We start from the raw sequence: 24,634 nt of genomic DNA, 5'->3' as shown, positions 1-24,634 counted from the left end.
CTGGTTGGGGCTGGGCACGGACGGCCCGGGATGGCCGTTACCGATGGCCAGGGGTGTTGTTGCGCCATCAGCGCCTACCATCGGAATTGGTTTCTGCCACGGGAGGAATGATGGTTTAAGTAACGGGAATAGCAGCAACAACAAAAAAATGGCCTCCCGCACCCAACAACTTCAAATGAGTCAAAAAGGAATCCCACCACGCAACTAGCAACTAGAAAAATTTCGCCCCGTCTCGGATGGGCGAACGGGATCAAGTAAAAGGGTTACTGTTTTCACTTCACTCCCTTTCGACGGGTTGTGGGCCACGGCCCCTTATCCGCACCACCCATCCTTGAGCGGGCTGAACCTTCGTCACGGTACAACATTTTAAGTATACAAAACGCTAAAACCGAACACCAGCGAGTGCCAGAGACAGAGCGAGAGGGGGTACGTGGAAAACAAACTTCAAATAAGCCAGAAGTCCGATAAAGGAAGAAAAATGGAAAATTTGTGGATTTTTTAAATTAAATTTTTATGATTTATTGTTAATTTCATTAATTAATTTATGCCCTTTTACGCCTTCGCCTATGGCCAGGCACCACCGTGGGTAATGATATCTCGGTTATCATTAGATGATGTTTTTTTAGACTTCATGCCCCATCTCCCTCACGCCTTCCTTTGCATGCCTTTTTCGCCCACCGGGGTGGGTGAAATTGGAGGAAAATCTTTTTCGTTTTGCGGTTGCTTAAGCGACCACCGGAAAGCATAAATCACGGTACAAGATCTCACTGATACAGAATCGTCTTTCCCCGAAGTGTCACAAAAAATGAAAGTGAACGCTTTTTTTTTTGTTCTTATGCTTACTTTATTTTCGATTCTTTTTCACACAAATATCGATCTCACAGTGCAAAAACCCTTTTGTGTACGAAGAGAAATTAATATCTCGCTATGTAAACTGTAAAGAACTTAGGATCTTAAGAAATTACTTTAAATAGTTTTAAGTGCAAACACCGGCAAATGACCTTCAATTAACAAATCATAAAACAATGAACCGTGTTGGGAGACCAGGTTTACGTGGTTCAAACTTCAATTTCCTGTGTTGGTCTGTTTATCACAAGTACCCCAATGTCTTCAGCCATTATCATCTATCCTGATCAAATGTCCGTAAGATCACACTGCATTCGACATTCGAAAATCGATGAGAAAAACGAATATTTCCCTTTATTTGGGCAGCACCCATCTTCAATTCACAGTTGTGTGATGTTGTGCAGCCATACCAAACCATGAGACCCTTTTCAAACAGAAGGAACCGTACAGCAGCCTCTAGACAAGTCCCCACGACACCATCTCTGAACACAATTATATTGGAAGCCACAACACGATTCGGACGGAGAAATCACCAGCGGGAGACGAACGAATCGCAAGAAAACTTTGACAATAAAAACCATAAACCCACCGAACTTACAAGATGTTTTCTCGATCACACAACGGGCGTGAGGATGGCTTCGGAGCGTCCAGAGCATGTCTAGCGTCTGGTAAACAGTACCGCAAATTCTACTACATTGAACCACAAAAAAGGGCATGAAAGCTAAATTCTGGGATGGAAGAGAATTCATTCAATTCCGACCATGGAGGGTGATTGCTACATCTTGAAAAAGCAATTGTGGGCATTAGTGGACAACCTGTGTTCAAACACACATGCCACACAATGCAAGTCAAAAGTGTGTGGGAAGACAGAAACGAAAGGTGTCCTTTTTTGCTTGATAACAATGCCAACAGCTTAAAGTCATTTAATTATACTTTGCTTCAAAGAAATCGCCAATGATTCCTCGTGAAGTAGGATCAAAAGAAAACACTGCTATCACTATTGATTTTTTTTATTTTCTACTCACGTTCACTGCTATCTCACTCTCACATTTCCACAGAAAACACACGCATCACTGGCATGTTGAGAGCATCATGTCAACTACTATCAAACACAGCCTACTTTTCCTGGCTCCACAGTACTGCATGCGCGATTGAGATAAAAGATTGAGTTACCGTGAAACACAACGCTGGAGCGGAGGTTTGTGAGCGAATCCACCAACGGCAGCAGCGAGGGCGCTAAGAAAATTGAAAAGAATTTTCCCCGATTATGCTTTTGATGTGATTGAAATAGAGCAAAAAAAAGTAAAAACATCCAAACACGCCGAAATCTGTCACCGGCTTGCACGAGAAGTAACGCATCCATCCACCATCTACCGTAGGCGTAATGGAGAGTTGGGCGAGTAAACGACTGGCAGTAAATGATATTCGGGGTATATTTCCAAAAATCCGTTGACGATCCTAACCGTTTAGGGATCTCGCGAAAACACCAACGCTGGAAAAGAAAATCTTAAACGCTTCTTCGCAGATTGATAGCAAACCTGCATTTGGGTTTGTGATCAGCTCAAAAGGATTGGCACTGTCAGGTCGTGTAATCCTCTTTTTCCTTCGCCTTGGTTTTGTTCCCATTCCTATCGCCTTTCTTGAAGGTAAGCGTCTAATTTTACACATTGGATTCTTGTTTCACATAATTTGACGATACGGTACACGAATGGGATTTGATCGCATTGAGTTACAGAACCCAGAAAGAAACGATTGAGCAACGAAAGCAATAACTTTTCCACCTGAAACACATTTCCAATTACCAGACTGCCGCATTTCGACGAATCATTTTGCGTCTTTGCATGTCCACAAAACTACACCGGAAGAACCTTTTCCGTACGCCACATACCAACCCAACCGGGGGCCTGAGTTGAATATTTTCGGAAGCAATTTCCGTTCTGCGCTGTTGTCTACCGGCAGTGTGGTGCAATTTTTTTACCAACGTTTTTATTCCCTCGTAGTCATTGCACAGCACACTGCAAAACCGAACCGCACCAAACGTCTTGTTTCGATTTAATTTAATTATCCTCCTAAATTTCAGTTTTCATCACATGCCAACATAAGCCCCACCGGCCCGGCACGAACAGTCCCTGGACTGAGGTTTAGGGATCAGCAATTTGTAACATTATTTATGACAGTTCGATTTCTGACATTACATGCTCGGTGGGGAAAGCGGACGCCACAAAACTTTTCTACACGTTCTGCTTTCTAACTTTCAAACAAGAAAGTGAACGAAACGAAAGAAACACAGTCTTGCAACCACCAGCCACAGTTACTGCAGCCCGTGATGCTAAATTTAGCTGTCAGTTTCACAACAATTACGGACGTTCGAGTTTAGTTACGCTGCGTTTCTTCAACACATTTGGAATCGTGTTCTCATTATGGACAAACTTGCTGATGGTACCTTATTAGTGGTGTTGTCTGCTGTGAGGAAATGTAACCCCTTTTCCATTCAAATACATTCAAAGAGTGATTCACAATAGTTAAGAATGGTATTTTATTTGACCGATGATTTGTTCTTACACGTAAGCAGCATTTTACCGATCGTTTTCGGTGTGTAACGCTTGTTGCTATGCGCATTGCCTTCATTCAGGCGTATACGATGTTGAAGTTTAAAGATATTTGGACGATGGGAAATAAGCCGTTAAACTAAGAACTAACAATCCAAATAAGTGAGAATCGTTATTGTTATTGCACCCTTCACATTTCCGGCTCATGTTTGCTATCTTTAATTTACGAAAATAATGTAATTTATTGGAAAAGGAATCCTTCCTTAAAGGAACACTTAAAAAAATGTTCCAATATCTGTCTGTCAAAACTTGTTCCTGAAATAACAAAAAAAAATCTTTATAGCAACGTGGATAGAAATATTAATTCCTTTTCCCATGGCGAAAGAGAGGAAATTTCACGATTTCCCATCTTTCCGCACTGAAACGCGACCGCTTGCTGCCATCCATCGGACAACGTTTTGTGGAACGGACATTAATAAATTTTTTAATTATGAATTTACATAAAAAATTATCAAATATCTTCAAATTACAGATAATATCTATAAATCATACCGAACAGAAGCGGCGCCGGTCCATCCCCGAGGGACGGTCGTCATTACTCCCACAATTTACGCTTGTCCAGAGGTTTAGGGACTTGGCATGAAAGCGTTGGTAGTGGTAGTTTCTTTCCTTTTTCTTAATTCTTATTCTAACGCGACCAGAAGGCTTTGGATGTTTTTTTCACTTCAAATATGGTTTCTTTGGTGAACGAAGCGGTTTTTTTCTGTCACGTGAATGACCCATCCTGTGCGCTTTTGTGTGCTCGTCCAAGATACCGTGTCTTGGGACGGTCTGTCCAAGTTGACAGGGCCCGCGAAAGGAATCTCGCGAGAGGTCAAAAAGAAAGTGAACCAAAGACCCACGGGCAACGACTAAGGGAGAAAAAATCCCGCGCAGAGCTAAATTACCTTCCATCGTCCCCTCCCTTTCATTATGGCGTCCTACCGTTCTGTGTTTTTTTATGGACCAATCAAAGTGACAGTAGCCAACCGCCCCCCTTAGTTCGCAAAGAGACGCACAAGTAGCGAACGCCGTAAAGTCAAATGACTTAAATTTAACGCTCGGTCGCTCGGGATTTCGTCGGCCCTGGCTTTTCCGCCTCCCGACCTATCTCTGGAAAGGCGTCACGCCGTACCACCAGATCAAAGGCAAGGATCCTGGCCGGAATTCCGGAAACCATCGGTAGCCAATGTAGCGGGCAAAAAGGGTTCATCTACCTGGGCACTCTCATGACAGCCGCGAATCCCCCTTGCCCTTCCCGGCTAAGATGTTTGCTGGGGTCAAAAATTAATTTATAATCAAATTATAAAATATTGCAAGCCACAAAGCCTGCAGCCGTCATCATCTTCTGGAGTCCTTTCCATTTTTTTTTACCGAACCTGCCCGGGGAAGGGCAATACCAACGCAGTCGGTTCATCGAATCGGTGAAAAGAAAATCAGCCGGGATTAGGTTTGCTTATTACGTCCGAGGGATTCCAAACGGCCGTAATCGGGCCGGACTAGGAATGGCTGTAGGTGAAATAATGCCTCTCGATGGCCGACCGTGGCGAAATGACGATGGCCACGCTGCAGCTCATGCGAACCGACCATCCACGGTACCACGATGCCGCGTCACGAGAAAACGTCGTTCAAAGAACGTAAAATGTCTTAAGTGAAAACTAACGAGTTGTTAAAAACCCATAAACTGGACGAACCCTGCAAAAACAGCCAAGCTGATCCGTCATCGCTGTCGTGTCGTCAAACCGAACTGCACTGTGCGCCCCGTCACCGAAAGGCGAAAGTCATCTGTCAGCGGGAACATCTTTTGCTCGAAGGATGTACTGCAACCCGTAAGCCACCTACCAAGCTAGTTCAGATTATGTCGCCCCATCCACCCTCATTGTTCCCCAGTCCCCAGTCGCACCCGTTTACGACGTCCCGAAAGAGCTACCACTGTTTGATGGCTTGTGGGTGGACAGTTTGGTAGGGTACCGGTGACACCGGAATAAACGCAAGTCCGCTTAGAACCCGGTGACAATTGCCCATGTGAGAATTCCTCACTTTTATTGATATGGACCCAGAACTTCCTTGCCCTTTCCAGTGGGCCGATCCGATTGCCTGCGGCCGTGCCGAAACTGCCGCTGCTCGTTTCGGGCGCAGACGAGTTCGCTGTCACTAGCGGCACGAAGTGCAGTTAAAAACAAATAAAACCTGTCCAACCGAACGAAGGATGATATTTGGGGCTGGCTTTGCGGAACCGCTACGGCACGGTACTGGCCGATAATTCGTTGGTTTATACGATAATCGCACGTATTTCGTGTATGTTCATTTTTTTTTAACCCACACGAGGCTGTTTTCCGTGAGCAATGGAAGCTGGGAATGATTTCGATAATGTACGTGTTACGTGTGCCGGGATGGATCTCGCCTGATGGATGGATATTGACACAAGCCCATAAATAAGAGATGAAGATATGGAACCAGCTGAAGGCAGTGACAGATATCTGTAATGCGTACCACTAGAGTGTCAAGAGACTGAGTGTTCGAGCCCATTTAATAGTAACTTCTTGTCTTCTTACTAACGGTCCAGGGCTGAAGCTGGTCTAATGTTCCGATATCACTAAATCAAAAACTTCCCTCCAAGATAAGTCGTATTCATTTAAAACTTGAAGGACTCTAGCTGATATTATTATATAAACAACCTGAAATGTTTCTTTTACTGATTGACTAAACTTAGTAAATAGAGACCTTGGTAAAATAGCCCATCCATCATTTGCTTGTTATTTGACATGAACTGCATGTGATATGTAACGCCCATCAAATTCATATCAAACTGCCAATTTAAATGTTGTCATATAGAACATATAACACTAAACACACCAACGAGACAGCTCTTTAATTATACCCTGATACTAACTATCTAAACATGATCTTGTTTGCAAGTGATGTTTAATGATTGCTTTTCGAATTGCTCCCCAGCTACCGGCTGCAGCTCTACAAGCGTTACAGCATTGACAAACATTTCATTTGGTTGTGAAGCTCACCCTAAAACCGGCCCCAATTTTACCCTCCCGGGTCATTATCGTCTCTATTATCCAATCGCTCGCTGGTAACGCTGGTGGGTACCTATGCTCATCCAAAACGTAGTTATTGACCGTGTAGTTGCCCTTGGGAAAGGGACACGAATCTTGCGGCGGCAAGTTGGACACCTCCAGCAGTGCAGGATAGATCAGTTCGTCTTTCGCGATGATTTCGCACAACGTACCAGCGCCATTGATGAACATATGCTTGTGTCCCATGAAATCGACTTTATAGACTATCCAGCGAACCTAACCATTGCGCGGAAAGAAACTGTTTATCGATCTTGGGCATCCAGCAACCGAAAGGCTTACCTGCGTTTCTGTGCCAGCGTTCTGAAGCACTCTAAAGGACCCGGAAACACCGAGCTCATTCTTTCCCTGACGAGTCAACCGGATCGTCCCATACTCGAGCATGTCGTCTAAATCCTGAGGAATTGCCTCAAAGCTGTTTAGTAGAACTTCGTACAGCTTTGGTTGGAAATTGTGCAAAAAAAAAGCGTTTGAATGTATAGTAAACCTTCTGTTTGTTTCCAACCGGCCAATACTTACAACTCCATCCACCAGGGCAAAAGAACACCATACCATAGCCCATGTGCACCAAATTGCCCGAGTCTTGTTCATAGTAGCTTCCGTCACCGTTACTGATACCGAAACTATACAGTACTATCTTTTTAATACTGTACTTTCACAACCACTTCATGCACGGTGATCCGTTGTGTTGTGATCGATATCGTTACAAGAGCACTAATTACACACTTGCTCGCGTGACCAAGCGTAATGGACAGTGGAGTCACATGAAACATTACGTGCGGCACACACTGCCGCTTGAAAACATCTCCACTGCATATCCAACGTTAGATTGTAAAAACCCGCAAAAGCTTTAAAACGCCACTCAATTCACTGAATTGCGTATTCAAATCGGCGCTCAATAATATCTTACGCCTGCACAGTCGGCGATAATGGCCCTTCGTATTCCGGTGGCAATCTGACGCCGGATTTTAACGATTTCGATTCGGAGAAAAGGATTTCCTGTTTCTTTTTTTTTTTTGCCTGCCGACCAAAAACCTCAAGACATTCAGCGTGCAGTGCGCCAAAGGAAGCCGATAAATCACTGCCAATAAATCATCTTCCATTGGGTGGGTCGTCTGGTGAAAGGATGCTTTCAAACCGACCCCTTGTGCAAGTACAACTCCTTCCGGGTGATGGAAAAAATGACTTTACCCCTAACAGGTTCATTTATTTGGATTGGTTTTACATAAATTCATCTCAGACGCAGCCGCTCAGCGCGATGTTGACGATTCCGCAGGCCAGATGATATATTGGCAGCACTTTATAATGATTGGATTTGTGTTCGCGGGGGGTGGCCAACGGTAAGGAGCGGCCCGGATTTGGAAGCGGCTTTCACGCCGCAAAAAGGACTTTTCTCGCCGAACGTGACTCGATTGCGTGTGTTACCGATTGCGAGGTGCGCGAGATTCTTGCGCCCGGCCAAACAAACGAGACAAGTTCATGCGAAGATGTCAGTGATTGCAATAAATAATAGATATTTCATCCTCCAAGTGGCAACCATAATTCACCACCGGCAGCGTGTGGAAGACGTTTGCCTGAGCAAAACTTGAGCGCCGCCCATGACACTTCATTACGTGTTTGCTTTCACGCCCTTCACACAGTGGTGGCCACCTCGCGCACTCGGCTACCCCACACCTGGCTCACCTGTCAGCCGGGCAGAGTAGCTCCAGCGAAGAACCACTTCTTTCACTGCCTGGCAAGCTGTCAAATTTCATTTTACCAAACTCCTTCGACGCGTCTTCACACATTAGCACTCGATTGTGTCCCCCGTGCCTGGCAGATGCCCGGTTTCGCCATCTTCTCGGCATGATGTATGGATTGTTGCAATACGATACCGATACCACTCCGACCACTGAAGGGCACGTGAGGCGGATTGCTACCGAGCCTACTTCACGTATTTATAGGCTATGCGTATGCGATTTTCGCACTATCTACCATACACTCTCTGCGTTTGATTTACGATGAGAACAGCGTACGCAACAAACAGCTTATCGGATTACTTCAAACACGTAAATGGATAGGCGCCCATAAACCGTCCATTGCCCGGGTGAGAATTTGATGCTCCCGCGCAATTCGCCATTCGTCGATAGATACTGAAAAATATCGTACACCGCCGGATACGTCGTACTAAACTTGGGTTCGCAAAACAAAACTCACCCAAACTATCACCTTCCATGTATGCAAATTGTGTTCGATATCCATCTAAACGGTTTCCCAAACAAAACACGATCACTTGAGCATGACGAACCAAAAAAAAACAAAAAAATACATCAATTTATGCCTGTTCAATAAATCAAAGTCACCATACACAAACGCACAAATTTGATGATGGATATCAATACATTAAAACTACATAAAAACTCTTCCCGTCCCCTTCGATCGATGCGCCGTCCCGGGGAGGCAGCACTAACCGGCGCTGTCTACCAAGTGGCCGCAATTCGAACGCTATAACTCAATTGTGGACCCTTTTCCACTTTATCGGTAGAGTTATCTTCGCCCGCCCCAAATCGCTTCCGGCCGGAGGGAAGACATGCAACAACAAAAAAAAACAGTCTATCCATTGCCATATTCCACGTATCACGCTACAAATCTCTTAACCCGCAGCGTGCATGTGTATATCATAGCAAATGAAGGTCGACAACACAAACATCCACATGAAGGCAAAGAAAAAACTGGCCCCTCCTAGGGTTCCCTCCCGGGAAATTCGGACCGAAAAACCCCGGGACAATCTCTTGGCCGCAATAAAAAAGCGATTTTCCAATATCCTTTCAGTTCCGGCACATACGTTTCGGTTGCGCCGTTCAACGCCGCTCCATTCAACAAACTGTCTTTCCGGATTCCTCCACCTATGGGTGGACAGCAGGGAACGGGCGGGGGTAGAAGCGGGTAGACGATACGTAAGATATGTGATGCTGCTCAATTGCCCATTCAACCTCAGCTGAAAAAACGAAGAACTGCCGAATACTTCAACCGTATCGGACGCATCCTTTCGACGATGGATTCTTCCGCCACCGTTGAAACCCATTGTGGACGGTGGCTATGCGTTGTGTTCTCAACCCCTCCATCCAGTGTTCCCGAGCATATTCCCTAATCCTTTTATATTCTCCCAAACAATCGAAGACGGAAAGAAACGGTATTCAACCGATCCGCATCTAAACAACAACCGTCCTTCAACACAACCTCACAAAAAAATGGCATTTTCGGGTGGATTCTTGCAGATTTCAAGTGACAGATAGGACACCGATAGGCATAATGCTTTCTGGTCTGGTGCGGGGTGTTCGATTCGGTCGGCATTTTGCATTTTTGTTTATTCATTCACCCTTCGCGATGCATCACCGCGTGTGGGAAGGCACTACGCTCGCTCTGATAGACTTTCGTTTCGATGAACAGCACTGGAAGGGATGTGTAGAACAAGTGAAATGAATATATTGTTTATTTTGCTTCTGCATTTTTCAACCACGCCGGCACTTTCTTTCTACCTTGTTATACATCCGTTTTGCAACTTGGGGCTTCTTCAGCGGGAACCCTTCGTTCCGGAGATTCGTACAGAGGGTGAGAGTAATTGCATGTATATCAACAGACAAATTCTTACCGCAAGTATTCATCGCATATCGGAATCATTTAGAGCGCCCCTAGGTAACCGCATATGTGCTATTCGCAATGGGGACCGTACATCATTGCGTGTTGAAGCATAAAATCTCCTTGTTCAGTCGGTGCTACACACATGCCTATCTTTAACTCCCGGGAGATTTGCTGGGCTGGTCCGATACTGTAAGTTTATAATTCTATTTGTGGCTAGCAGGCAGAAACGACATGACTTTTGGCACTTTATAGCTTCTTGAATGCAACCGTTTGATAAAGAAATGAATAATCCCATTATCTTACCGACAAAAAGGAGAAAAAGACCTTCCATCCCTGCTCAAGATGTGCTCCTCGGCTTTAATGACTCAATCTATCTCCTTGTTTTGGTTTTCTTTCCACCGCGCCGCGAGATCTTACGCACCGCTGGGCAAATCAATATTTTCTAGTCGATATTTAATGAGCCATTTCGAGCAGGCCATGCTCGGGAAAAATTTAATCCCATACCCATCGGCCGGGGATGTGGATGTAGCTTGCAGTTAATGGTTCGTTCTTATCGCTAAAACCGGCAACGTCTGAATTGCATTGCGCGTTATTCTCTACTTCCCGTATTTTTTTTTTGCCTTCCTTCCTTTCACCCTCAAACAAGGCGCATATCATACATCAAAAAGTCGTTATCCTTGAAATATCTCTTTCCTTTCACTTAATTTCCACCATATTGATGGTGAAACCATAAAATTAATGTGCAATTTATGCACAGTGCCGAAACGGACCCCGCACTGGTGAAATTGGTGTGTGTGAGAGAATAAGGGAAACAGCATTGCTCCGCTTTCCCGGTGCCAGCACGCCATTAAACTTCACACAACCATCGCAAATCTTTGAAATCATTCAACCATCCCTTTGTTGCCGACGCCAGCAAAGCATGGCCGTGCGTCTCCATTGCCGTCGTCGTCAATATCGTCTTAATCATTTTCTTTCTATTAAGCAATAATTTCTTTTTTTGCCGTTTCGCGTTCCGTTCCAATCCGTTTCGTATCGTTTGATTTCCTTTCGGTTCTTATGGCGCTCATCTTTCATGGTGCGCTGCGAAGGAGAATGGCGCAACAAAAAAAATTGGCAGCCACGCTCACACGGAAAACTTACGAGACACAGCGTAAAGGGACGCTTGTCGAAGCGGCTTCAAAACCCATCCCATCCCTAATAGACTGTTCATTTGGCGGAGGAAAAATCACTTACCATCTCGATCGTCGAAAAGGAACAAAAAAAACAGAGAAGACAAGCCTCACTTCTCGACCTTCCGAGTGTTTGGCGAAATTGAAATTTTTCTCTACAAATAAATTATGCATGCTAAATTACCATACATAATAGATAAATAATGTATTCAATATTTATTCCCTAATATCAATTACTTCCTGCTTGTTGGTGGAGTGCGGCAGACACCAACGATGCTCCTGCTCTGGCACACTTCATGCTTCACTTTACGCCTCGATACATAATCTTTCGCGGTTTTGCTGTTCACTCCAAGCCCGCCAAACGAACGCACAAAGCCAGTCTGTCGAATACTCTTCAAAGCATCATTTCATCGCGGTAAAAAAAAATCACATGAAAGCAAAAATTGCACGGTACACACGATACACATGCTTCGCTATTGCAGTCGTCGGGGCAATGGGCGGAGAAATCGAGGCGGAACACAAAGCCTTTGAAAGAGGGAAACGTGATATTAAAAAGTAATAAAATTCGTGATATTAAAATTTACAATATCGGTTTTTGGCTTGCCGCCTCTCCGTTCGCCGCTTGTGAAACGTTTATTTCTCATCATCACATTGATACTCCGAAGGGGCTGGAAGAAAATGTTCTCCTGCCAATACTCTTGCCCCATCGGAAAAAGATATGATAAATATCGAAACCGGAACAAGAAAATCATGTCTAGGCGGCTCCACTGTCGCCGGTAGAAGCGTGGTAAAGTGATCTGCAAAATCACGTTGCACCAATGTGGCGGGTTTTTCACATCGTTGACTCCGAACAGTGAAACCTGTCCTGAAAGACATCTTCACCACAAGCACGCAACAGATACGAGTTTCCTTTTTTTGCGTTTGTTTGCTCAAACATCTTCGTTCACACGCGGCTTGCTTTATCGTGGATGCGAGGGCGAAGTACTGCTTCTGCATTTAGATCGACATCGATAAGGGATTTCACATTTAATAGATTTACTTCGCCGGGAAAATGGCCGCAATGGTGGGAATGGGGCCGACTTTCTAACCGACTTCCAAAAGCATACGCTTACAATGGAATGCAAATTATCACGTTCAACATTCGCATGCATCGTAATCGTCCCTCAAAAGCAGGGAGTTTTTGTGCTCTGTCCTCCCATCCTCCTCGCATGTTAAGTTGTCTGGCACACAAAACAACATATCAAAGGACCAGGACTAAGTCCGCCGAAGTCACTCACCCTCTAATATAGTGAGTACAATAAGCAGCCAGCTTCCGTGACGTTGTTGTCTTTTATGTTTATGTTTTTAGAAATTAATTTCATTCCAACTTTCACGTTTCTCCAGTGACCGTTCCCGTGTGTTTGTATGTCTTTTTTCCCAGAGTGACAGATTTCCTTGGCTTTTTAGAGAGCTGGGGCGCCTTCTTTGCCCAAAACTCAGCCTCACTGACTGTGCTTGTTTTTTTTTTTTTAGCTGCCATCCTTTCGGAAGCTGTCGTGCGCCCGTGTCACCCATTGTGGAGATAATTTACATTCAACGGGGGAACGACGGCCCAACCCGGTACGCTTCCCTGAGGGCAACTTATAAAAAGGAACTACTCCCAGCTGCAGCCCGCTTCATTGCTGGCCAAACCATCAGCAAACCCGTTGATAAGGCCCGTACCTTCTCGCATATGCACAAGATCTTGCCGCCTTGCCTTAATCGGTTATGCCCGGCCTCAAACGACGAGTTTTGACCACAAGAATTTTAATTTATTTTTACACACCAACTCGACCGCCCGACTCGACCTTACCGTTCACCCATTTCCCCAATATTTACCACCCAAAAGGGCCATGAATAGCTCAAAGGGGGTGTACAAAAAAAAGCGGGAAGAAAAATGCACCCGATCACGTACCGTACATTGCCTCATGTCCATCTAAACCTCCTCCAAATGGGAATTCAGCGAAAACGTACCGAAATAAAGAAGAGAGAGAGAAAAAAAACCCACTAGCGCGCCGTGGCCGTAAATGTTATCTTTTAATAATAATTGTAATATATTTTGTTCATATGCAATTTTAAATAATTGTAACGCTCGGAAGCATTTCACTTACGATTCCCGTGGCCGCGCGCTTATCCCGCGGTTCTGCGCTTATTTTAATTTCATTATTCTTGTAAACTACCAACCAACACGAGATTTGCCGTGGCGGTTTTAATGCGTCCCACACACACATACACCGCTGCTTACAATGCCCCGTCGTACCTACCAACCCCCCAAAAGGTACTACCGGTGGAGCCATACTACGTGCTACCCTTATTATTTGCCCCCTCCTTCGCGTTGCACTGGTGGACATTAGAAGAATTTTAAAAATTACAACCTCTTTGTACATGCAAAACAGATAAACGTGCGCCTGTACTCTTGCAACGATGAATGCGTGCGGTGTAAAGGATGTTTCGGAGGCCTCCGGAGAGTTTCGCACTCCTTTCGGCTTACCCGGCATCCTTTTGCCAATGCAAATGTTGTCGTTGGTTTAATCTCTGGTTTTGTTATTATTGTCAACGGAATCATCTTTTACGTTGGGCACACAGAAAAAAAACCCTCGCTCACACACGTTACCATTTGCGTCTCTTCGTCACCCGGCTCCACATCCGCATCATAACTGACCCTTGGAGCATGTGGAGTATAATAATACTGCTTTATATAATTATGCTTGTCTTGCACCTTTTTCTCTGACCCTTCCCCCCAACGAAATGTACCTCGCCTCCCGCTTTGTGTTACCTTTCGCGAGTTCGCTTTTAATTTATATTTTTATTTAATTCACAACCAGAAAGCTAGAACTCGATCCTCTTCTCAAGATAAGCATGTCCTTCTGGAACCGTTTCTCAAATCTATTCATCCACTAGCCCGCTTTTTTTTCACATACCGCGCATTCAGTCTTTAGCTCATTCAGGCATTTTTGTCTCGGTTCTCCGGCGAGGTTGGTGGGAGGGAGTTTTTTTTAACTGTCTCCTTCTCTGTTCTTGCTCTTTATGGTGATAGAAATTTTTCACAGTTTCTTTCTTTTGTCCTTTGCTCGCCTTTTTCCCATTCGGTATCACATACGGAATTACTCATATTACGAATTCTCGGATGCGTGATGGCTTTTGCATTTCTGCCCAGTTCCGGTTTTTATTTGCACCACCATGCTGGGTGTTTTGTTTTTTGCCACACTGAGCCACAAAACCTGTCACTATGCAGTGCCAGCCAGCTTCGGCGAAACAGATTTTATTCAGTTTCCTTGTTTTGTTTTGGTTTTTTTCTTGCGTTCCTTTCATTGCTACCGCCGTGGCCGTGGAACGTGAGGATGATGATTCTTTTCGGATATTATAATTTCATAATACATATCTGACATTTTTATATTTAGATAAGCATATTAAACACAAACAACACGTGGAGCTGCCGGCCCGCCCGATGCAGTCGCGGGCCCACCCCGGTCTGGTTTGTTGTAAATCAACGCTCCTGCTGAGGGATGAAATAAAATTTCGCTTTTTGTCTCGTCCAACCAGCAACACACACCTCGATGATATGAAAGGATTTACGTGGTTAACGCGTGTTCGTTTCGGTTTGCTCACATAAGCGTGCGTTAGTGAAACGTTTGCCACTAGATACTAGTGGTACGGTGCAGAAGATACAGAAAAAATCAAACAAATTGCGACACAAATGTTGCACAAAAAAAAATACGTACGAAGCAAATGCTTTTAATGCGATAGTCTAACGAATGCATTCCCAGCAGAACGCGAACGTGAATACGTCAAGCCACAATAAATTCAAAAGAAACCACAGGCGCACACAAACCGTACGTTCCGGATGGTAAATCATTTAATTAGTTGTTTGGTGCTATTTATTCATTATACATAAAAATGAAACGACTGGATGCATCTTCATCCATTACAGCTTCGCGCTCCTGCTTGTATCACGCATACAATGTAATGTTCATTTGTTGGTATGCAAACATTTTTTTCAAACTGCCGGTTCTTCGCCTCACTTTTCATAGTTTAATGCAACTAACATTCGCTGCACCTCCTGGGAATCAATCTTATCTATAACGACCACATTGTGCTGATTGACGTCTTTCACGTGATGCAAAATGGCCATCATTCCTCTAGTGACCGACCCGGTTAGTTCAACTTCAGCTCGATAGCTTTGCACCGACTGGAGGATGCTGCTGTTCAAGAAGATCGACGCCACGTACATATCGCAGGGTGTCCAGATTTCTTCATCCGCATACACTTCTTTTTCAACCCGATTGAGCACCTCTATGGCAGGGTTCGTCGTTTCTCCGAACGTCTCAAAGCGCCATCTGGTGGTAAACGTTTGCAACAGTACCGTTTCCCATGGAAACACGTGCACGATCATAGGGGAGTTATTTAGCACAATATGGGCCGCTTCGGGATCGCGAAAAAAGTTGAACTCCGAGGCCGAACCTGTATTACCGACACCGTGCCGATTTCCACCAAGAACGTACAGGGCGCCTACTTTGTCTTTCGTCTCCGGGAACATTTTGTACAGTAGGGCCAGGTTTGTGAGTGGTCCCACCGCTAGTAAGGTGATCTTCTTTGGATACTGTCAAATTGAACAACATGATATAGTAGGATTGACTCCTTGTCGTCCGTACACGACACCGGATTACCTTTTCGAACAGCTCGCGCATAGCCTCAACTGCGTGTCGAGGATGTAGCGAGTCCACAGAAGGCAAAGTGTCAAACTGGACATCTCCAAACCCATCGTTACCCCAGAAATAGTGGGAAGCGTTTCGATGTGGTCCCGGTGTAATCAATGGCTCGCTAGCTCCAGCATACACCGGAACGTCCAATCTTCCAAGACTACCGAGGATGCGTAACACATTAACCAGCACGTCTGGTACACGAGCATTTCCATGCGAGCAGGTTACGGCCAGGACACAGATGTTGTACTGCTTTTCGTTAGCCAGCAGCATTACCAGCGCCCAAGCATCATCTCCACCTCCATCCAGATCCAGTATGACTCTTCGTGGTTCTTCCCGGTCCTTGCGCTCCAGCGGACACTTGATGGCTTGCAAGCTCCCGGCCAACGTGGCCATTAGCATAAGCGCACGAAATGCCGAACTCATCTGCAATGACCCAAAGCCGCACCGAAACCGAATCATGCCTCATTTCAATTGCCGATGCTACAAATTGGACGTAATAAGCTATAAAATTTATTCCCGAAAAAATGGCAGCAATTTATGGGCTAGACAAATATCAATTTCCCCTCGTTAAATTTTTATTCGTCCCCGCATCGTCAGCGTGTCCGACAGCGTCCTGCTAACGTTTCTTCCGTGATTTTCCGTGAGGAGCACAACAGCGACGGCAGAAAAAAAAACCAAAAAACCATGGAACAAGCCAAACAAATCCGAACCATCCCAAACGAACCTCCATTCAACATTCTACCGTGACTACGCAATCAAGAAGGAATCAACAATCTTCAGAACATGGTAACAAATTGAATTGATTTGATCTTTTCTCTCACGAGAACTTTTTTTAAATCTTCCCACACCACCCATTCCACCCATCGGTTCCAGTGGACCCTTCCCCGCTCGCTGACCACCGTAGCAATCATAAATAATGCTGCCCTTCTTGACTTTTCGTTCCTGCTTGATGCGCAGTCAAGCCGTCTGTCCATCCGTCCCGGGCACCCGACAGGGCCGGACCGTCCTGACGACCTCTCCGAACTCTCGACCGGCATCGGTAACGACTCTTCCGCAACACAAACAAATGCCACTGCCCATCCCAACCATCCTGCGTGGTGACCCTCTTGAGAACTGTGGCAAAGATGTTACACGACCGTACCTAATCTTCTATTCAGATTTTACACGATGGCCTCATTGTAAATGCACCCTCCACTACGCTGGGCTTCTATTGATGGGCTATTCTATTAGATCTTTTTTGTGTGTGTGTGTCGTTTTACCGCACGGCGAATTTGATTCCATTTTATTCGTGTTTCCTTTCTAGGACGATTCGCTCCATGTGATGCTGGCCTATCTTCACTCGGTTCTTCAACACAAACTACCACTCAATCCGGCACCGGCTATCATTTGCTGCCAAAGGATGTTGAACGTTTCGCAAGTCATAAATAATATTCCTAAGTGGGTGGATGATGGTCGCCTTTTTTTCTGCTCAACTACGGCCACAAAATAGTACATCTATCATTTGCAGGAATTTTATGCAAAGCGGGGCCAAGAAATTGAGTTAACTATATTTGATTGATTTGGAAGAGGCGCAAGGACGGTAAATCAGCAAATGGTGTATCAATCAAAATGTTCTTGAGATTTTTCACACAAAACACTCCTTCGTATCCTTCGAGTTCAAGACCGGCTGTAGCTGATAGCTTCTATTGCTTATATCACCTTGTTTCGCTTATAACTTCTGTTAACCTTCACGGCGCAAAGGCACACACGAACTGTTGTCTTCTCTGATCTACAACACACTGAGAACACATTCAACAATTGTTCCTTTTCGGCTCTTACTCTTTGTTTGCAGCTGGAAATACCGTTTAAACGCAAACGGTGATGTGAAAAAATATACAGAGGTTTTATTATAGGTACTTCTGGTATGTTAATTGTTCTGGTATGCCAATCATATATGAAACGTTGTCTTAACCTGTTTTTAAATGACTTCGTCTAAAGTCGCGCAAGTCAAAAGGGTGGTCATTGACACTAGAACAAGACAAGTTCAAGGCATTTTTTATTAGTTTGTCAATTCTCTGCCACGCACGCACGTTACAAAAAAACAACCTCTAGTCGATCGACTAGGACGGGTTTTTGCACCGTCCAATGAATTCTTACCATTGCGTTTAATGCATAATGAGTTTATGTGGGGCTTCGGTTGAAATATACAAACAGTAGTTTTATTGTTGCATTAACAACGTCGTATATATTCATTATCTTATTTAGGCATTGTACTTTTACCATAGTTTTTCTACCATTCGGGTAGCTACTCCGACTTCATTTGCACCACTTTACCGATGGCAGGTGGAACTTGTTCCGCTTTTTTTCTAGTTGCAATTCATTATATGGCTATTGTCACCTTTGCCCTTATCGCGAACTGCACTCCACCGCATTGTGTTAGTTTAGTTTTGAGGTGTTGCTAATTTTTATACGCTACTCGCCCGACGATGCCACTCTTTATTTCCTTTCCTCGATATGTACTCTCTCTCTCTCTCTCTCTCTCTCTCTCTCTCTCTCTCTCTCTCTCTCTCTCTCTCTCTCTCTCGCTAGAGCAGGTTTTTCCATTTCGCCCAACGGAATGTTGAAGAGAAATGGGAAACATCCTACAGTGCTGGGGATTGCTCCAGCTACCATTCTGATTAACTTTCCACTTTCGCTATAATTTATTCACCTAAATCCACAATAATATCATAACAGGTACAACTCTTTGCCACGTGTCTCAAACTTCCCGGCACTACTTCCTTCCGCTTGCGTAACACACTTCCACAAGGAGCTTTTCTACTCGATGGATGCAATGGAGTCGCCGGCAGAGCATGCCACGAATAAAAATGTGATTGCCACCATGCCACCGTCATCCTCACCCAGTCACGTTGCAGCATCTTCACCAGCCAGCAAATGTCCCGCCGAAAGAAGCCTACGGATATGGCTTGGACAATGTTTATGGAAGGCGCTTTTAGCGAAACCACTTCCGGCTTCACCAGCGTTCACCGTCATCGCAACGTCACTTTACACACATAAACCACAATTAGCTCTTCCACCAAATGATAATTGTGAATTATATGGTAATGTATTGCGCTCAGTTTTCGGCTTGAACGACGCTACACTTCCGCCCTGCCATCGAACACACGAATGCCCGCGGACCAAGATCTCACGAGCTGCGTTTCGGTTCCGGCAGTACGCGAAATTGCTACCACAGTTCCACGGTTCCCCATTTCGGAAAGATTTGAGGAATTCTTCACCCACCAAAGAGTTACAAAAATTAAAATAGGACTTAATTCGCCACCTTCCTTTGCGCTGCGACCCGTTGGCTTTGCAGTTCATAAAGTCAGATAGCTCGCTAACACCTTTTCCGCTTTTCCAGGTTGAATTGGTTGGCCCGTCCGTTTTCCGGTTTCATAGTCTCTGCGGACGGTTTGCCGCTCGAATCCGTGTCGAGGCGACGAGAGAAGTAAATTAATTTATGCCCTTTTTTACTTCGCCCAACCCAATCGCACACCTTCAGAGCCTTCGAGTTATGGCATTCTGCTTCCCAATGCAATGATAACGTAGTTGCTCAGTAGTTTGTGGGCCAGCCTCGTGCTACTCCTTTTAATAACAAATGATGCAGAGGGAATTGAACTTGCTGTGAATGAAATCGGAATAAATATAACCGCCCAAAGTGTTAAAAAGGAGATACGCGATTATTAAAATAATTTCGAATTATGTTAAATAATATTAAATAGGCCGCAGATTAGTGTTCCGTATAACTTTTATATTTAACTAAACGAACGCACATCTTCTTACGGTGTCAACTAAATTTTATTTTACTCTTTTTTCACCTTGATGAGTTTAAATTAAAGTTTTATTCTGTCTAATTGCCCCACCATTTACCAATGCCATGTCAAACCATCGTTGATCGTCTGCTTACTTTTTACCCATTTCGAACATCAAAACCCGTATTCACAGTAAATGGAGGAACAGTTACAGCCACATTTCTAATAGTTGTAGTTGTAAAACCGGGAAGTCCTATTACCGTATACCTCACAGTTGTCGTGGAAGGGTAATTGTTCCAGTAGGGCGAACCTCTATCCCATCCTCGATCACCGTCGCTATCGTTGTCATCGTCTCTATCGCCATGTCCTCGATGTGCAAAACTAAAGTTCTGGATAAATTGACACCAAGGAAATAGTTTGTTTTAGTTAACTTCAAGACACTTTTCAAGTCATTTAGTCACTTTCGAAGATTTATATTGTACTTACTACAATTATTGCCATAACGACCAGCTTCGCAGTGACTTCAAACATGTTTCAGCACCGTTTCGTTTATGACCTTCCAGCTGTACAATCAGTTCCCGTCAACATTGTAATCTTTTATAAACTTTCATTGCATGATTTTTTTTTGGTGCTCTGCATCAAACAATCATCAAATTATTTCGCTTATCGTTTATTTGCGAATCACTTCTATCGTTTCCAGTTCGTTGCGTTTGTGACTTCATTTTACGACCAAAATGTATCCAATTTATCACCTTTGATGATGGCTTTTGTAAACACGAAATTGACCACTTTTTGGGTACCCCGGTTGACAAATGACTCACGTTATGAAAATAAACGTGTGTGTGATGTTCAATTAAGGGTCCCCTTCTCTACCCTGGGTCCAACCTCACCGATGACATACGGCCAAGTGACCATGCAGAGGACAGTCGCATGTGCATACACACGCCCGCTCAATCGAATATGCAAAAACCAATTAAGTGATTTAATTTTAAATCATGCATCATAAATCAAACCGAACTGCTCATAATCAACTCCATGGCGATGAAATATTTATCCCACCATCGGGATCAGTTCAATCAAATCCAATCCCATCCTGTTCACACCAATTTTCGACACAATTCGCTCCGAACGCCACTCCATCTCCCTCGATGCCTCCATCGAAATGTCGTATTCAATTGCCTGTTTAAAGTAAAAAATACAGCAACAGATTGAACAGTTTTTTTTGCACTGTTGCTGCACACTCACGGACATCAGCAACGGGTCCCACATCTATGCAAATCTGCAGCATGAAACACCGGGCAAAACAAAAAATACGGTTAACATCGGCATAAAAACCACTTCCTCCTGCCATTGAATGGACCGATGTCATCGGTCAGCATTCACCCTCGGCCAAGTGCTCTCGAGGCCGGCCAAGTGAGAATGGATCGTAAAATATGCATATAACCATCGAATACAATAACCCCGATCCCAATCTGTCCCGTGCGTGCTCCGGTAATGGTTGTGCAATGTCGAGACCGTTCGACATTGGGGCTCTGCTGTGGATGTTACATATTTGATGGCCGATGGCAAAACCAAACACTCGACACCCGGCTCATCCGGCACCCGGCAGCTTGCCATACCAGCCTATGAAAAAGCAAAACAGATAGCCTCACTGACCACTGGCGCTGTATGGGCGCACTGGCAAAGGCAAGGGACAGGTGGTCCCCCTGGAAGCGCAACGAGGAAATTGACACTCAAACCGATTCTCCGCAGCCGGAACCCAACGATGACAACGTTCTCATCGCCCAGAGCGCCCCGCTCCACCAACCCGACCAGCTCGACCAGCCCCGCCCGGACACGGATTGGATTCAAATATGCAATTATTTGCTCTTTTACCTTTACCCACTGGTGATGCGTTCGGAAAGTGTGGGGTTTTTGCACCAGAACGAACCGTTCGACACCGCCAAAAGCCGCACGTACCGTACAAACCGGAGAGCATTTTCCGGTACGGATGCCATCCCACACGGCACGGCAGAACGAGACAGCCAAAGGGATGAAAGTGGCTCTTGATCAAACCGCAGTTATTATTGATACACTCATATCCATGCACCGATGTCATGGCGAAAATGGTAGCGTTGGACATTGGAGAGCAACACCCGGACGAGCAACGGACCCCTGCAAACGATGGAAAACCAATCCGGACACCTACGGTTCGTTTAGTGATTTGCCGCAACGCCTACGAAATGGTGCACATCGGGCAGGGTAACTGGCATGCTGAATTCCCTAGCACGAACTTCCAATTTGCCACTTGCCAACTCTCTGATGTGGCAAATTTGATTTGTTAGCCGAAATTGAATGCATCTGGTGTTCTATTTTTCGAATCGTGTACGGTGGTGAGTTCGATTTTTCGGACGTATGGACCGCATGGATGCATGCTGCGTATGTTTGAGTTTATTAGCACAAAACTCAAGCGAGCTTAATATCTGGGAATCCAATTGATTGCTGCAAATGGAACAAGCAAGCGCACCGTACATCCCCAGCTGTGGTTCATATGTTGTAATTGCACTGAACGCTATTCGGTTCGGTTCATCATTTAACTTTTTTCCACAGCTCTTAATAGTGGATGTGTCAGTGATATACAATGTCGCACTATCGCCCGTTAAGACTCACCAGCCCGCAATACTTATCTAAAGTCAACGCAAACAAACCGTTCCAAGCGTGCTCTTTTTGTAACATTTTCAAGTGATTCATTGACGCCGATTCTTTGATAAAAACGCGTCCCACACGGCGGCAATCAGTATTATAGCCAAACAAGCCGAACAGAGGTGATCGAAATGTACCGTGCGTTAGCTTTTATTTGTACACTGAGTGTCTGTGTGAGCTATGGTTCGTGATGGCGCTGTGGCGTGTTTTGTGTAACAGAAAAATAACATCAATTGCCTTCTTTCAGTGTTCGCCACTCAATGTCCGGCATGCTTTGGAGTGCAGGCTTGCCATACCAACCAAACCGTTCCGAAAGTTACTTGCACAGCTGCTATTGTGAATCAAACAGTGATCCAGTTGTCGACGTACTTCAAAAATGTGAGCGAATTTACGGCCACCTCCTCCAAGTATAGTTGCGTTAAGGTGAGCTTTAAGCCGCAAGGTGAGTAGCGTTGATCCGTTTACGAGTTTTTTTTTTGCTGGAGTTCTTAATTTAATATTTGCTATACTACTACCAGGCTCCGTGAATGACACATTTGCCGTACAAGGATGCACGGCGGGTACTAAAAGCATTTGCAAACAGCCGACGTACCAATACAATGGGAACCTCAGCTGTTACAGCGACTACGACAGTGGCGCTACGTTGCATAAGCTCGCCCAAAATCCGCTCAACAGTGCGCTGCTGAGTGTAGCTATCATCATTGGTACGCTGATGATTTCCAGCTAAAGCGGTGCGATGATCTCATCCAATACCTCGCCAGGAGGTTGGCTGAACTAGCGCGATAGAGTGAAGCGAAATAAACCGATAATCAACACACAAGTGGCCATTAGTCCGATCGATGACACATGAGTGCCCGCCCGGTCATCATCATCGTCGTAGCTACCGATGTACAGGCCGTTGCAATCTTTGCCTTGGCACGATTCGCAATGCATGTTGTTGTGCAGGTTTTCACAAATCGGAAGGTTCTCGTAGGTGCAGCCCTTCAGATGGAAAACTTCTTCGCCTAGAATCATGAACTTGAAGCACTTGAAGCGAGTTTTATCCGCTTTCGCCACGTCCAAGTCTTCGTTCACACGATTGAACAGCGATAGATACTTCTCCGCCAACTCCTGGTTGCACTCCATCAATTCCCCCGAATCGTCGCAGGAACGTTCATCGCCTTGTGCGATACAGTGCACACACTGGGTGGCATAACCTAGGGCGAAACCAAATCCAATGCAGATACTACCAGCTACCAGGCGTTTTAACATGAAAATGCGTACCATTTTTAACCGCATTCAAAAGCAACAGCAAACAAAGGTTCAAAACTAAAGAGCACATCCTGAGCGATGCCTTGCAGTCCGGACTGTTTCAAACACCTGCAGTTATTGAATTTCGCGCCGCACCATCCGGTTCATGTCGATAGAGCTTGACATAAAATATTCACACAACAATCAACGTGAGTCTCAGCTAACCTTCAAAAGCTTTTTTTGGAATTAAACCATTGAGTCCATTGAGGATCTCTCCGTCGCTGGTTGTCGTGGTTTCAAACATTCGCCCACAATTTCTGCCACCTATGCTTGCATGGGGAAAACTTTAGTAAATTATCAATTTAAATTACTTACCCATTCAATGGGGGCTAACTTATCATTATGCAAACACACACACACACACACACGCACACAGGGCGGACCAGACACCAACACCAGCGCTTGGGTATCTGCGGCTACCGAGTCAATCAACACGTTGGTTTTTGGCAGGAAGGAAAATTGGAAATATCTTACCGTGATCTTGTGCGCTTTCTAAATGACTCTCCGACACTTTGCCGTTGCCGGCTTACCCCATGCCTTGCCGTCGCTGATAGATAAACAAAGTCAAAGTACCCAACGTACCCGAAAGACGCGAAGGTTCGTCAAGGTATATAAGCACGGTGGCGTCGAATTCATATTAATAATTAAAATAATTAATTAGCCAAACAAAGGCAAACACCGTGCCTAGTCGGTGCGGCCTGGCATCCTGGCCTGGCGGCCTGACCGGTCCCGGCCAAAAGGATAAGGAAACTCGATCCTGCCAATCGAACGTTGCGTCCCGTGGTCCTGCCTGCCGACCACCGTTGGCAGGAAATGGCACAAGTTGCTACCACCGTAGCCCACTATAACTCACCTCTGGTG

At 45.0% G+C, this 24,634-nt stretch overlaps 3 protein-coding genes across 3 annotated transcripts; 1 reads left to right on the top strand and 2 right to left on the bottom strand.

Annotated features, from left to right (window-relative positions):
- Positions 1 to 6,433: 6,433 nt before the first annotated feature.
- LOC128708465 (uncharacterized) lies at positions 6,434 to 7,111 on the bottom strand. Its single transcript, XM_053803444.1, has 3 exons — positions 7,040 to 7,111; positions 6,803 to 6,958; positions 6,434 to 6,739 (listed from the first exon to the last, which is right to left on the bottom strand). The coding sequence occupies exons 1-3, from the start codon at positions 7,109 to 7,111 to the stop codon at positions 6,434 to 6,436; spliced, it is 534 nt and encodes a 177-aa protein (XP_053659419.1).
- An 8,235-nt stretch (positions 7,112 to 15,346) lies between these two features.
- Positions 15,347 to 16,490, bottom strand: LOC128707237 (pyrimidine-specific ribonucleoside hydrolase RihA-like). The gene is made up of 2 exons (XM_053802187.1): positions 15,996 to 16,490; positions 15,347 to 15,928 (listed from the first exon to the last, which is right to left on the bottom strand). Exons 1-2 carry the CDS (start codon positions 16,488 to 16,490, stop codon positions 15,347 to 15,349), a joined length of 1,077 nt encoding a protein of 358 aa, XP_053658162.1.
- Positions 16,491 to 22,614: 6,124 nt separating this feature from the next.
- Positions 22,615 to 23,210, top strand: LOC128709211 (uncharacterized). Its single transcript, XM_053804194.1, has 3 exons — positions 22,615 to 22,666; positions 22,731 to 22,925; positions 23,002 to 23,210. The coding sequence occupies exons 1-3, from the start codon at positions 22,615 to 22,617 to the stop codon at positions 23,208 to 23,210; spliced, it is 456 nt and encodes a 151-aa protein (XP_053660169.1).
- Positions 23,211 to 24,634: the final 1,424 nt, after the last annotated feature.

The sequence above is a fragment of the Anopheles marshallii genome, chromosome 2 (genome assembly GCF_943734725.1).
Source record: "Anopheles marshallii chromosome 2, idAnoMarsDA_429_01, whole genome shotgun sequence".
Classification (NCBI taxonomy): domain Eukaryota; kingdom Metazoa; phylum Arthropoda; class Insecta; order Diptera; family Culicidae; genus Anopheles; species Anopheles marshallii.
Note: the sequence above shows the minus strand (reverse complement) of the source record. Positions and strands in the feature narration are given on the sequence as shown.